At 42.4% G+C, this 15,914-nt stretch overlaps 1 protein-coding gene across 1 annotated transcript; it reads right to left on the bottom strand.

The window, feature by feature from the left end:
- Positions 1-28: 28 nt before the first annotated feature.
- On the bottom strand, positions 29-13,292 carry LOC120029306 (zinc finger protein 841-like). Its single transcript, XM_038974525.1, has 7 exons — positions 13,118-13,292; positions 7,212-7,414; positions 6,996-7,097; positions 5,114-5,209; positions 4,868-4,978; positions 3,055-3,178; positions 29-2,945 (listed from the first exon to the last, which is right to left on the bottom strand). Exons 1-7 carry the CDS (start codon positions 13,143-13,145, stop codon positions 223-225), a joined length of 3,387 nt encoding a protein of 1,128 aa, XP_038830453.1. The 5' UTR covers positions 13,146-13,292; the 3' UTR covers positions 29-222.
- Between the last annotated feature and the right edge of the window lie 2,622 nt (positions 13,293-15,914).

Consider the following 15,914-nt stretch of genomic DNA (forward strand, 5'->3'; position numbering starts at 1 on the left):
CTGACTTGACTGAATGAGAAGTAAGAGGTGGGTGTTGAAGGTATTTTATTAATCCCAGAAGGAGAAAGTCATTACAGCCATAGCAAAACAAAAACTAAAGAAACATGCATGGTGAGTTTAGGCTGTCATTTGTTACTGGCTACATAAGCAGTTAATTTACAACAATTGCAAAACACAATCAGCATTTATAGAACATTGAGAACAAAAGGAGCTTAACTTCAACTAAAAAGATGGATGGCATTTATCTTGATGAGTCCGCAAACGGTCTCTACGATTGAAAGCTTTCCCGCAATCCGTACATTGGTAAGGCTTCTCCCCTGTGTGAGTTTTCATGTGTCTGCTCAACTGATGGGAGGTGCTGAAGGACTTGTTGCAGGTGAGACACGAATACGGTTTCTCCCCAGTATGACTTCGCCGGTGTATGGTGAGATAATGGGCTTGAACAAAACCCTTCCCACAGTCCTTGCACTTGAATGGCCGGTCTCCAGTATGGTATCTCATGTGTATCCTCAGTTCAGATGCAGATTTGAAAACTCTGGTACATTCCTTAAATGTGCAGGAATAAGGATTCTCCCCTGTGTGAATCAACACGTGTCTCGCCAATGGGGCAGGGCTATAGAATCCCTTACCGCAGTAGGAGCACGGGTAACGCACCCCTTTGTGATATACATTCTCATGCATCTTCATTTGACCTTTGTCCCTGAAAGCTTTGTTACACTGGGAACAAGGAAAACGTTTCACCTGAGGAGTGTGAACACGATTCATGTGTGTTTTCAGAATCCCCTTGGATTGGAAGCTCTTTCCACACTCCCAGCAAAGGCACGGTTTCTCTCCTGTGTGCTTTCTCTGGTGTGTCACAAGAGCAGTTTCAAAATGGAACTTCTTGGGACAGTGGGAGCACTTATATGGAAGATCCCCGGTATGTGTCCTCTCGTGTCGGACGAAGACAGATAACTCAGCATAGCTTCTCTCGCAGTAGGTGCAGCGGAACGGCCCGCTGAACTGATGGTCGTCCACGTAGTGTCTGGAGAGGTATCTTATCACATTGAAGCTCTTCTCACACATGGTGCATTGAACCGGTTTGTGCTCTACCTTGTGTATTGCAAGCGTTTCTTGGTCTGGGAACATCCTTCGGCAGTAGGCGCAGCGGAGCGGGTTGTGGATGCGTTTGTGTGCCGTCAGTGTGGATTTTAGCCCGAATTCCTTCCCACATTCATTACACTTGTGGATTTTCTTTTCCCCTAATTCAACAGGTTCACCCTTCCTCACCTTGCAGAACAGTCTCATGTGCCTCCTCAATACAAAGTCGAACTTGTATTTCGACCCACAACGAGGGCAAGCGTGTGGGCGCTCATCTGAGTGAGAGAGAATGTGATATCTCAGGTATCCTGATATAAATTTATGGCAAATAGGACACCTTGCACAGCGTTTGGATGATCCTATAGGTGCGTTTGGTTCCGGGGTAGAAGATGGGTGTTTGGTTGCATTGGTGGAGGATAACTCACTGTCCTCAGGTGTTTCCTCAATAGGAAAGACACATCTTTCAATATGTTCCTGGAAGCTTCTCAAGGTCTTGTAAATCTTCTTACAGGTGGGACATCGATAGGGCCAGTCACCAGTGTGGGTCACCATGTGTTTCCTCAGAACTGCAGGACGCTGTACAACCTTACCGCACACCTTGCATGTCCTACGCTCCAGGGACCTTTTTGCTCTCGCTGATGACCCCTCCACAGAATGCATATAGGTGAAGGCAGAATTCTGTTTGCTCAGAGTGGCAGAGAGTTGTATGATTCCTGCTTCACATGTCATGCTCTGCTGGTGTGTACTGCCCGATGGCCCTGGGTCTGTCTGCCCGGTAGCTGGAAGACCACTGCTCTCTCCAAGCTCCCCTTGTTGACGACTCAGAAACAGACAAGCCTCTTCATGAGCCTTCACACTGTAATCGTGCTTGAAGGTCCTCTCACAGTTACTACATTGATGGATTCCTTTCTTCGGATGGGACTCCATGTGGATCTTCAGTTCGGAAGAGTTAGGGAAGATGTGTTCGCACACTCTGCACTTTTTGGGCTCAGTGTGGATAATCTGATGCCGCTTCATGCTCGAACCTGTGGCAAAAGTCTTCCCACAAACAGGACATGTCTTGCAGACAATGCGTTTGAGTTTTTTTTCATTTGGGCCTGCTTTTTGTCCTGGCGGACGTGGTAAAATTTTCTTCAACATCAGACCCTTGTATTGCATCACTGATATGGATGACTCACTGTCCTCAGGTGTTTCCTCAATAGGAAAGACACATCTTTCAGTATGTTCCTGGAAGCTTCCCAAGGCCTTGTAAATCTTATTACAGGTAGGACATTGATAGGGCCAGTCACCAGTGTGAGTCAACATGTGTTTCCTCAAGACTGCAGGACGCTGTACGACCTTACCGCACAACTTGCATGTTCTACGCTCCAAGGACCTTTTGGCTCTTGGGACCTGTTGATTTGATTTGGGGGTCTGTGTCATGTTAGCGATGACAATCCCTTGTAGGTCCACCGAGGGCTTTTGTATCATGGGGGATCTGATTTCTTTAGACATGCCTATGCTTCTCTTTTGTCCAGGTTTGGGCTTTTTTCTGAATTTTTCATAATGGGTTTCTTCTTGCGTTTTGATTAGTTTTAAAGGCTTCTCTATACCATCTTCCCCTATACCCATCACTGTTTCGTACTTTGGTTCCACCCTGTCTGTCCCTGGGTCAGCAAACTCTGCATCATCCTCTGCCTCCTCATCACTAACAGAGGATGTTTTGTTTTTCTCACATTCCCCTGATCTGCTATCCACCCCTTCTCTTTCTTTAACATCCATTCGTGTTCCTTCTTTTTTCACCTCTGTTGTAATTACCACCCTTTCCACAGGAGGAAGACAGAGAGCTGAGAGAATGCAGTCCCCATCGGTGGAAGATGGAGGGTCTGAAAAAGAGAACCAAAACACAACACACAGACTTAAATTTGCAATGGGGTGTCCAAAACAAATCCATGATATAGCATGAAAATGATGGGTCCTGTGGGAGATGCCTACCATGGTTGTCCAGCTGGCAGAGATCTCTGTGGTACTGAAGCAGGGTTTTCAGCTGCTGAGGGTGAGATATGGACTCAACACATTCCTCCAGAACAGAGGGGACGTCACTGAGCAGCAAGGCAGCCTGACACAATAAGGAATACAGAGTTAGAAGGAATATACGGCACCAGTCAAAAGTTTGTACACACCTACTCATTCAAGGGTTTTTCTTTATTTTTATAATTTCTACATTGTAGAATAATAGTGAAGACATCAAAACTATGAAATAACACATGGAATCATGTAGTAACCTAAAAAAAAGTGTTAAACAAATCAAAATATATTTTATATTTCAGATTATTCAAAGTAGCCACCCTTTGCCTTGACAGCTTCGCACACTCTTGGCATTCTCTCAACCAGCTTCATGAGGTAGTCACCTGGAATGCATTTCAAGTAACTGTTGTACCTTTTTAAAAGATAATTTGTGGAATTTCTTTCCTTCTTAATGCAGTTGAGCCAATCTGTTGTGTTGTGACAAGGTAGTGGAGGTATACAGAAGTCCAGATCCTCTCTTGCTGGGCCACTCAAGGACATTCAGAGACTTGTTCCGAAGCCACTCCTGCATAGTCTTGGATGTGTGCTTAGGGTTGTTGTCCTGTTGGAAGGTGAACCTTCGCCCCAGTCTGAGGTACTGAGTGCTCTGGAACAGGTTTTCATCAATCACTGTACTCTGCTCCGTTCATCCTTCCCTCGATCGTGACTTGTCTCCCAGTCCCTGCAGCTGAAAAACATCCCCACAGCATGCTGCCACCACCATGCTTCACCTTAGGGATGGTGCCAGCTTTCTTCCAGATGTGACACTTGGCATTCAGCCAAATAGTTCAATCTTGGTTTCATCAGACCAAAGAATCTTGTTTCTCATGGTCTGAGAGTCTTTAGGTGCCTTTTGGCATTCTCCAAGCGGGCTGTCATGTGCCTTTTACTGAGGAGCGATTTCGATAGACAAACTCTAGAGCTCTGTTAAAAAGTGACCACCGGGTTCTTGGTGGCCAGCTCTAGGAAGAGTCTTGGTGGTTCCAAACTTCTTCCATTTAAGAATGATGGAGGCCACTGTGTTCTTGGCGACCTTCAATGCTGCAGAATCATTTTGGTACCCTTCCCCAGATCTGTGCCTTCCCCAGATCTGTGCCTTGACACAATCCTGTCTCGGAGCTCTACGGACAATTCCTTCAACCTCATGGCTTGGTTTTTGCTCTGACATGCACTGTCAACTGTCAACCTTTTATAGACAGGTGTGTGCCTTTCCAAATCATGTCCAATCAATTGAATTTACCACAGGTGGACTCCAAGTTGCGGGGGACCGAGTGGGGCAGCGGTGTAAGGCTCTGCATCGCTGTGCTAGAGGCGTCACTACTGACCAGGGTTCAATCTTAACCAGCCGTGATCAGGAGTCCCATAGGGCGTACAATTGGCCCAGCGTCGTCCAGGTTAGGGGAGGGTTTGGCCGGGGTAGGCCGTCATTGTAAATAAGAATTTGTTCTTAACTGACTTGCCTAGTTAGAGGTTAAATAAAAAATAAAAAGTTGTAGAAACATCTCAAGGATAATCAATAGAAACAGGATGCACCTGAGCTCAATTTGAGTCTCATAGCAAAAAGTGTCTGAATACAAGGTATTTTTATTTTTTAATACATTTGCAAAAAAAATCGAAAAAACTGTTTTTCGCTTTGTCATTATGGGGTATTGTGTGTAGATTTCTAAGAAAAATATTGAACAAGTCAAGGGGTCTGAATACTTTCCGAAGGTACTGTATATAATTGTATTTCTACTAGTACCTGTTGGAAGTTTGACACAGGAAGTAGCTTCTCCAGTCTCGAAAGGAATTGCCACATGAGTTTCTGTATGGCTGCATCATAACTGGGACCAAATTCTACAGGAAAAACATCCTAAAACAGAGTAAAGGAAAATAAGCTATGAAAACATCTTAGAAGAGTATTATTGAATTTCTGGAAATACACAGCAGTGGAAATACACATAATGGAAATGACCCACAACTATTCCATAGCCAAATACTTACTGACCTGGAAGAAATGTTCCCTCTCGTCTGGGTCTTTCAGAAGGGTTTGAACCAGCCCCAGGAAATTGGATTCAGATAATCCTACCTCTGCATCAGTCGCCTTAAACACAGAATATGATTATTTTTGGTTTTTAAACAACTAATTGACCAACCTCGGTTCAATTATTTGAATTCATTTTGTTCTTTTTTCCCCTTCTTCTGTGAGCTCAATGCACACATTGCAGTTTCTCTAGAAAAATAAAATCTAGACAGAACTGTGCAATGTAGTAGGGAGTTGTAGTTTCCAACAGGCCAATATTCTGCATAGTTTAGCACAAACAAACGTAGTAATTAACTACAATGACCATAATTCATTGCGCATCTACTTGTCCAGTCTGTGTATCTTTTATGCCTGCTACGAAGAGAAGAATGCGTGACCTTGAGGTGATATAGAGAGCAGCTGTTGCTTCGTGAGGTATCGCTACCTGAAAATACATGATCTAAGTGATTGATAGTTGGTATTCAGCAGATGTAAAAGTAGGCCTCATGTACTTCGGAAAATTGTGATTTTGTCAGACAGCAGCTCTATAGGGATGAAATGACTTGGAATGAAACAATAGTCTTCAAATAAAACCAATGTAGCCTAATATACACAACAACTGAGATATTTTATTAAAGTAAAGTGAATAAATTATGGTTAATAAGTGATAAGCATTAATGGGCAGTCACTACCATCATGGGACTTTTATTAATTGTTTTATTCTGCGTAGTTTTTTTATTTTATTTCTTTATTTAACCAGGTAGGCAAGTTGAGAACAAATTCTCATTTACAATTGCGACCTGGCCAAGATAAAGCAAAGCAGTTCGACACATACTCCATGTGTAACTCTGTGTTGTTGTAAAACAAACATACAGTCAATAATACAGTAGAAAAATAAGTCTATATACAATGTGAGCAAATGAGGTGAGATAAGGGAGGTAAAGGCAAAAAAAAGTCCATGGTGGCAAAGTAAATACAATATAGCAAGTAAAACACTGGAATGGTAGATTTGCAGTGGAAGAATGTGCAAAGTAGAGATAGAAATAATGGGGTGCAAAGGAGCAAAATAAATAAATAAATAAATACAGTAGGGGGTTGAGGTAGTTGTTTGGGCTAAATTATAGATGGGCTATGTACAGGTGCAGTAATCTGTGAGCTGCTCTGACAGCTGGTGCTTAAAGCTAGTGAGGGAGATAAGTGTTTCCAGTTTCAGAGATTTTTGTAGTTCGTTCCAGTCATTGGCAGCAGAGAACTGGAAGGAGAGGCGGCCAAAGGAAGAATTGGTTTTGGGGGTGACCAGAGAGATATACCTGCTGGAGCGCGTGCTACAGGTGTGTGCTGCGATGGTGACCAGCGAGCTGAGATAAGGGGGGACTTTACCTAGCAGGGTCTTGCCAGTGGGTTTGGCGACGAGTATGAAGTGAGGGCCAGCCAACGAGAGCGTACAGGTCGCAGTGGTGGGTAGTATATGGGGCTTTGGTGACAAAACAGATGGCACTGTGATAGACTGCATCCAATTTATTGAGTAGGGTATTGGAGGCTATTTTGTAAATGACATCGCCGAAGTCGAGGATCGGTAGGATGGTCAGTTTTACAAGGGTATGTTTGGCAGCATGAGTGAAGGATGCTTTGTTGTGAAATAGTTGTTACAGCATTCAACCCACATAATGTAAAAAAAAATATAATACTCAAAACTGAAAACCGTGATTATTTTGTAACAAACTACATAAAAACAGCAATCGCTCAGCACTACATTTAGTCTGCATATGTTTTTTTCCATAATATATCATTGTCATATCAGAAATACATGAATGTCTATCACTGACCAATTTAGACATTAGCTGAGGCTCTGCCTTAAGGAGCTCACCTGTGTCCCCCAGAGAGGTGTAAGGGTCTGTATCCTGTCCAGGTGTGGCTGAATGGTCTGGAGGTCAGCGATCGGCTTCGAGCGACACAACTCCAGGACCAGCTGAAAGCAGAGCAAACCAGTCCAGGAGACGTACTTGAGACAGTAAACACTACTAAAAATGTTAATCTCATCTTTCCCGTCATAATGAGCACTAGCTCCACCCCTCTCTCTCACCCGTGCTCGAAGACCCAGAATAAGTTGGGCCCTCTGACTGTCATTCAGAAGCTCTGGAACCATCTCTGTAACCATGGTAACAAACTCCTCCAGCATCCCATAATCCATCACGTGTCTCTGCTGGATCGTTTGCCAGATGGCTGCTGAGACCAGCCGCAGTGGTGGAATCATAAGCCGCAGAGAGGGGAGAGGAAGCGAGGGACCTGAAACACAGAAATTTACCAAACGATAAAACAATAATAAAGAAGTTTGAATGATGAGCAACAAGTAGTGAATTAATGAGTACTGACTAGTGAGCAATACGTTAACACACTACCAGTCAAGTTTTAGAACACCTACTCATTCAAGGGTTTTTCTTTATTTGTACTATTTTATACATTGTAGAATAATAGTGAAGACATCAAAACTATGAAATAACACATATGGAATCATGTAGTAACCAAACAAATCAAAATATATTTTATATTTCAGAATCTTCAAATAGCCACCCTTTACCTTGATGACAGCTTTGCACACTCTTGCCATTCTCTCAACCAGCTTCATGAGGTAGTCACCTGGAATGTATTTCAATTAACAGGTGTGCCTTCTTAAAAGTTAATTTGTGGAATTTCTTTCCTTCTTAATGTGTTTGAGCCAATATGTTGTGTTGTGACAAGGTAGGGGGGGTAATACAGTAGATGGCCCTATTTGGTAGAAGACCAAGTCCATATTATGGCAAGAACAGCTCAAATAAGCAAAGAGAAACGACAGTCCATCATTACTTTAAAAGATGAAGGTCAGTCAATACAGAAAATTAAGAACTTTGAATGTTTCTTCAAGTGCAGTCGTAAAAACCATCAAGCTCTATGATGAAACTGGCTCTCATGAGCACCGCCACATGAATGGAAGACCCAGAGCTACCTCTGCTGCAGAGGATAAGTTCAGGAGTTACCAGCCTCAGAAATTGCAGCCCAAATAAATTCTTCAGAGTTCAGGTAACAGACATCTCAACATCAACTGTTCAGAGGGCACTGTGCGAATCAGGCCTTTATGGTTGAATTGCTGCAAAGAAACCACTACTAAAGGACACCAATAATAAGAAGAGACTTGCTTGGGCCAAGAAACACAAGCAATGGACATTAGACCGGTGGAAATTTGTCCTTTGGTCTGGAGTCCAAATTGTAGATTTTTGGTTCCAACCGCTGTGTCTTTGGGAGACGCTGTGTGGGTGAACGGATAATCTCCGCATGTGTATTTCCCACCGTAAAGCATGGAGGAGGAGGTGTTATGGTGTGGGGGTGCTTTGCTGGTGACACTGTCTGTGATTTATTTAGAATTCAAGGCACACTTATACAGCATGGCTACCACAGCATTCTGCAGCGATACGCCATCCCATCTGGTTTAGGCTTAGTAGGACTATCATTTGTTTTTCAACAGGACAATGGCCCAACACACCTCCAGGCTGAGTTAGGGCTATTTGACCAAGAAGAAGAGTGATGGTGTGCTGCATCAGGTGACCTGGCCTCCACAATCCCCCGACCTCAACCAAATTGAGATGGTTTGGGATGAGTCGGACCGCAGAGTGAAGGAAAAGCAGCCAACAAGTGCTCAGCATATGTGGGAATTCCTTCAAGACGGTTGGAAAAGCATTTCAGGTGAAGCTGGTTGAGAGAATGCCAAGCGTGTGCAAAGCTGTCATCATGGCAAAGAGTGGCTATTTGAAGAACCTCAAATATAATATATTTAGATTTGTTTAGCACTTTTTTGGTTACTACATGATTCCTTGTGTTATTTCATAGTTGATGTCTTCACCATTATTCTACAATGTAGAAAATAGTAAAAATTAAGAAAAACCATTGAATGAGTAGGTGTTCTAAAACTTTTGACCGTACATCAATTAGTTTAAAAAAAAATGTAATCATATGGGCAATGATCACAACAAATAGGTAAAAAAATGCTAGTGAAAATTATATAAAGAGATATTAGCTTGCTAGCTAGCTAGGTCTAACAACGTTATCTGGAAAAATAAAGAGGCCATTGAGTATCTTTGTTTAGTAATTACCTTATTGCTACAGAACTGGTCACAATCAGACTTCACATTTTTTTGGTTATCATCGATTTGGGCGATTCCACATCAGTGTGGCACGAAACTATTTTGGGTATCTTACGATTGTTTTGGCAATTCTCACATAGAAACTTAAATGGGAGGAAGAATGTTTCATATGCTTTTTACATTTGTCTCACAAACATTTTTATTTTTAAATCATGATGTAAGTGGCCATTTTAAGCTCCTTTTAGTCCCGACACAGGGGTTAAAGCAAAAAAAAAATCCAATGACAAACTTACGTCAATCTCAGATCGATAGTCTGGGGCCAAGTTAACCTCCGCTTTCATGTAGAAAGGTTTGACCAATTCCAGTCCCTTTGCTGAGGGGGTCCAGGCAGAAGTTTACATACACTAAGTTGACTGTACCTTTAAACAGCTTGGAAAATTCCAGAAAATGATGTCATGGCTTTAAAAGCTTCTGATAAGCTAACTGGCATCATTTGAGTCAATTGTCAAGTACCTGTGGATGTATTTCAAGGCATACCTTCAAACTCGATGTCAAGCAAAGCGGCACTATGGGAAAATCAAAAGAAATCAGCCAAGACCTCAGAAAAATAATTGTAGACCTCCCCAAGTCTAGTTCATCCTTGGGAGCAATTTCCAAATGCCTGAAGGTACCACGTTCAGCGGTACAAACAATAGTACACAAGTATAAACACCATGGGACCACGTAGCTGTCATACCGCTCAGGAAGGAGATGCGTTCTGTCTCCTAGAGATGAACGTACTTTGGTGCGAAAAGTGCAAATCAATCCCAGAACAACAGCAAAGGACATTGTGAAGATGCTGTAGGAAACAGGTACAAAATAATCTATACCACAGTAAATCGAGTCCTATCGACATAACCTGAAAGGCCGCTCAGCAAGGAAGAAGCCACTGCTCCAAAACTGCCATAAAAAAAACAGACTAAAGTTTGCAACTGCACATGGGGACAAAGATTATACATTTTGGAGAAATGTCCTCTGGTCCGATGAAACAAAAATAGAACTGTTTGGCCATAATGACCATCGTTATGTTTGGAGGCCATGCTTGTCCATTGACCATGCTTGTCATTTATGAACATTTTGAAAATCTTGGCTCTAATTCTCTCCTTCTCTCTTTCTTTCTCTCTCTCGGAGGACCTGAGCCCTAGGACCATACGTCAGGACTACCGGGCATGATGACTCCTTGCTGTCCCCAGTCCACCTGGCCTTGCTGCTATTCCAGTTTCAACTGTTCTGCCTGCGGTTATGGAACCCCTACCTGTCCCAGACCTGCTGTTTTCAACTCTTAATGATCGGCTATGAAAAGCCAACTGACATTTATTCCTGATTATTATTTGACCATGCTTGTCACTTATGAACATTTTGAACATCTTGGCCATGTTCTGTTATAATCTCCACCCGGCACAGCCAGAAGAGGACTGGCCACCCCTCATAGCCTGGTTCCTCTCTAGGTTTCTTCCTAGGTTTTGGCCTTTCTAGGGAGTTTTTCCTAGCCACCGTGCTTCTACACCTGCATTGCTTGCTGTTTGGGGTTTTAGGCTGGGTTTCTGTACAGCACTTCGAGATATTAGCTGATGTACAAAGGGCTATATAATATAAACTTGATTTGATTTGGAGGAAAAAGGGGAACGCTTGCAAGCCGAAGAACACCATCCCAACCGTGAAACACGGGGGTGGCAGCATCATGTTGTGGGGGTGCTTTGCTGCAGGAGTAACTGGTGCACTTCACAAAATATATGGCATCATGAGAAGGAACATTTTGTGGATATATTGAAGCAACATCAGTCAGGAAGTTAAAGCTTGGTCGTAAATGGGTCTTCCAAATGGACAATGACCCCAAGCATACTTCCAAAGTTGTGGCAAAATGGTTTAAGGACAACAAAGGCAAGGTATTGGAGTGGCCATCACAAAGCCCTGACCTCAATCCTATAGAACATTTGTGGGCAGAACTGAAAAAGCGTGTGCGAGTAAGGAGGCCTACAAACCTGACTCAGTTACACCAGCTCTGTCAGGAGGAATGGGCCAAATTCACCCAACTTATTGTGGGAAGCTTGTGGAAGGCTACCTGAAACGTTTGACCCAAGTTACACAATTTAAAGGCAATGCTACCAAATACTAATTGAGTCTGTGTAAACGTGCGACCCACTGGGAATGTGATGAAAGAAATAAAAGCTGAAAGAAATCATTCTCTCTACTATTATTCTGACATTTCACATTCTTAAAATAAAGTGGTGATCCTAACTGTGGTGATCCTTTTTACTAGGATTAAATGTCAGGAATTGTGAAAAACCGAGTTAAAATGTATTTGGCTAAGGTGTATGTAAACTATCGACTTCAACTACAGTTGCCAAAACTGCATTTCAAAAGTTTTTTTCCGCGATTGCACTAAGAATTTCTGTGCATTTGACGGCTTGTCAGAACACATATTTCCCTCCTATGGCTCTCGCAACTAGAATGCGCCTCGAGAGGAATATTTATCTCTCATAGAACACACAAGCCAACTAGATAAAACTATTCTTCTATGGGGTTGTCCGATTTTGTTTTAATAACAGCATTACATGGCAAAAATAGCAGCACTGGAAAGATACATCCTGAGTATAAGTGTATAGGCTTTGAATTACTTTGCCAGCAGTTGAGCAGTGCATTATAGACTATTTATTTCCCTACATTTTAACATCAGAGTTTCATCAACAATCATGCATGTCAGTTCAGTGCACAGAGCAGCTATTTTTTGGGGAGAATACATTTATTTGGGAATATATTTCGTAGAACAGACATGCTTCTGTCTGTATTAGGCAATGTCATCTCCAAACCATCCCCCCCTGGAGATTTTTATTGCGGATCTACACAGATCACAAAAACGACCTCTCTAGAATCCATATGATGGAAATCCGTTGCAGTGACGGAGAGCATTAGCCTCTGCCTATACATGCCTCCTGTAAGACCCTACGATCTGTGAAACGTACATGATACAGACATCATCTTGCTGTCATTATACTCCTTATAGTGTGCTCTAAAATATGTAAGTCTACATTCTGAAATATATGTGAGAAAATTTGTTAAACATAAAAAATATCAAAAGTACCTTTTTGATTTGGTTCATTTTTAGACATAGTTTAAAACACTACACTCTATAAGTAGATACCATTTCCAGAGTGAGCTCACTGCTACGTTTTAAGTAATGATCAATTATATGAGCATATGAGGTCTGATTGGTTACATTTTTAAGTATAAAATGGGTAATATTTTCAAAAGTACCAGATAGCACACTTTGTAAATTTGACATATTTGAAGAGTATATTGTACTTTTGAGATATTCATATTAATATGTTGAATAAGTTCTTCGTAAACAATTATTTCAGAATCTAGACTTACTCCATATTTGGGACCACACTATAATGAGTATAATGATACCAAGATGTCTGTATCATGTAGCTACTGTTCACGGATCATAGGATCTTACAGGAGGCATGTATAGGTCTAAAATGGCCTATAATGTCAACTTTCTTCACAATTTGCAAGGACAAATTGTGTGCTACAAATGTAAAAAAATAATCTCAAACATTATTCCACCCTATTGAAGTCTGTGACAACTGCCTGAACAATCGGAACAATATTTTCAATTCACGATGGGGGGGAATCGTCTATTACAACATCTACCTCGACATAGAACCTACCTTGTGAAAGTTGGTTTATAAGAATGTTTTGTTCATGTTAATCAACATTCGGTTTCAGGAAGTTAGCCACTTAGCTAGCTAGCTCGCTCGCCATGTTGCTGGTTACTACAGCTGTCTATCCACTATAGCTATATACCTTCCTTAGATGAGTATGTTTTTACCTTTTGCCCCACGGATGCGTTTTTCCATCTTGAGTGTTCCTTGCAGTTACATCCGAAAACGTTTGGTATGATAATGAGGTTAATAATATCCACGTTTACTCCAAGTTTGCAAAATACGAAATGTCTCGCTTTTACATCCGTGTGGAAGCTATTTCGACAGTGTAATAGTTCCGATACAAGTTCGCTGGAGCGGAAAATTTGAGCAGCGCAATCAATTCCATACGGAATAATTTTAGAGTAGGACTGCCGAACAGCGATTTCATTACTAATAATACGGTTAGTGCTACCCAGAATCCTTGGGACGTCCCTACCCTTTTTTCCCCCTCACCTTTATTTAACCAGGTAGGCTAGTTGAGAACAAGTTCTCATTTGCAACTGCGACCTGGCCAAGATAAAGCAAAGCAGTTCGACACAGAGTTACACATGGAATAAACAGACATACAATCAATAATACAGTAGAAAAATGTATATACAGCATGTGCAAATGAGGTAGAATAAGAGAGGTAAGGCAATAAATAGGCCATGGTGGCAAAGTAATTACAATATAGTGTAACAGGGTTGGTTATGTTTCCACTTGCCTCTAAAGAAATGTGTATTTAATGTTCAAGCATTCTTATTGGTTAGTTCAACTCTGATGAAAATAAGGTGTGTTGTGATTGGCCCCGCTTGCAGATAGGGGGAGATCGCGAACGTCAGGTCTTCCCAGTAGGAAAATGTGATGCAAGGGGTAGGTCAGGTTCTGAATACTGTTTTCTATTTTACAATGTGTACAAGTTTGCTGTACGTTACTGATTTATACATGTGTGGGTATATGGTACCTGTTAGGGATTGAGGGGCTTTCTGGGATGTGCTTTGGCATATGATTGCTGTAAATAAGTGTGTTAGCTAGCATACACCGATGTCATGGTCACATGAGCCACTGCTAACACAGTTGTCTTCATGCTACAGATTTTGCCATCGACAGCCATCAATACTGTTAAGCCCTGCACAACTAACGTGCTGTTTCCTATTTAACAACAGGTATTTACACATGTTATATTTTATATTGTATTTTTGTATTTTGTTCGCCCAGTAGGAAAATGTGATGCAAGGGATTTTGCCATCGACAGCCATCAATACTGTTAAGCCCTGCACAACTAACGTGCTGTTTCCTATTTAACAACAGAAATAAATGATGCTCAACTGGGACCACTGGCCGAAGTGATTTATTTTGAGAAAACACAACGCACGGAGAGTACATTATACATCTGTTACAATAGCAATTAAACACTGGAATGGTAGGATGTGCAGAAGATGAATGTGCAAGTTGAGATACTGGGGTGCATAGGAGCAAAATAAATAAATAAATACAGTATGGGGATGAGGTAGATTGGATGGGCTATTTACAGATGAGCTATGTACAGGTGCAGTGATCTGTGAGCTGCTCTGACAGCTGGTGCCTAAAGCTAGTGAGGGAGGTAAGAGTCTCCAGCTTCAGAGATTTTTGCAGTTCGTTCCAGTCATTGTCAGCAGAGAACTGGAAGAAGAGGCGGCCAAAGGAAGAATTGGCTTTGGGGGTGACCAGTGAGATATACCTGCTGGAGCGCATGCTACGGGTGGTTGCTGCTATGGTGACCAGTGAGCTGAGATAAGGCGGGGCTTTACCTAGCAGAGACTTGTAGGTGACCTTGAGCCAGTGGGTTTGGCGACGAGTATGAAGCGAGTGCCAGCCAACGAGATCATACAGGTTGCAGTGGTGGGTAGTATATGGGGCTTTGGTGACAAAACGGATGGCACTGTGATAGACTGCATCCAAGTTGTTGAGTAGAGTGTTGCAGGCTATTTTGTAAATGACATCGCCGAAGTCGAGGATCAGGTAGGATGGTCAGTTTTACGAGGGTTGGCAGCATGAGTGAAGGATGCATTGTTGCGAAATAGGAAGCCGATTCTAGATTTAATTTTGGACTGGAGGTGTTTAATGTGAGTCTGGAAGGAGAGTTTACAGTCTAACCAGACACCTAGATATTTGTAGTTGTCCACATATTCTAAGTCAGAACCATCCAGAGTAGTGATACTGGACGGGCAGGCAGGTGCGGGCAGCGATCGGTTGAAGAGCATGCATTTAGTTTTACTTGCATTTAAGAGCAGTTGGAGGCCATGGAAGGAGAGCTGTATGGCATTGAAGCTCATCTGGAGGTTAGTTAACACAGTGTCCAACGAAGGGCCAGAGGTATACAGAATGGTGTCGTCTGCGTAGAGGTGGATCAAAGAATCACCAGTACCAAGAGCGATATCATTGATGTATACAGAGAAGAGAGTTGGCCCGAGAATTTAACCCTGTGGCATCCCCATAGAGACTGCCAGAGGTCCGGACAACAGGCCCTCCGATTTGACATACTGAACTCTATCGGAGAAGTAGTTGGTGAACCAAGCAAGGCAATCGTTTGAGAAACAAAGGCTGTTGAGTCTGCCAATAAGAATGTTGTGATTGACAGAGTCGAAAGCCATAGCCAGGTCGATGAATACGGCTGCACAGTGATGTCTCTTATCGATGGCGGTTATGATATCGTTTAGGACCTTGAGCGTGGCTGAGGTGCACCCATGACCAGCTCTGAAACCAGATTGCATTGCGGAGAAGGTACGGTGAGATTCGAAATGGTCGGTAATCTGTTTGTTAACTTGGCTTTCAAAGACCTTAGAAAGGCAGGGTAGAATAGATATAGGTCTGTAGCAGTTTGGGTCTAGAGTGTCTCCCCCTTTGAAGAGGGGGATGACCGCGGCAGCTTTCCAATCTATGGGAATTTCAGACGATACGAAA

The sequence above is a fragment of the Salvelinus namaycush genome, chromosome 35 (assembly GCF_016432855.1).
Source record: "Salvelinus namaycush isolate Seneca chromosome 35, SaNama_1.0, whole genome shotgun sequence".
Classification (NCBI taxonomy): Eukaryota; Metazoa; Chordata; class Actinopteri; order Salmoniformes; family Salmonidae; genus Salvelinus; species Salvelinus namaycush.

What these genes read in the sequence shown, in the direction of transcription:
- LOC120029306 (XM_038974525.1), bottom strand. Translation starts at nt 13,145, where the DNA reads ATGGAAAAACGCATCCGTGGGGCAAAAG. An exon ending in CACCTCTCTGGGGGACACAG is followed by an intron (nt 5,210 to 6,995) that starts GTGAGCTCCTTA and finishes TCTGTGTTTAAG; the next exon opens with GCGACTGATGCAGAGGTAGG. An exon ending in CTGTGTCAAACTTCCAACAG is followed by an intron (nt 3,179 to 4,867) that starts GTACTAGTAGAA and finishes TTATTGTGTCAG; the next exon opens with GCTGCCTTGCTGCTCAGTGA.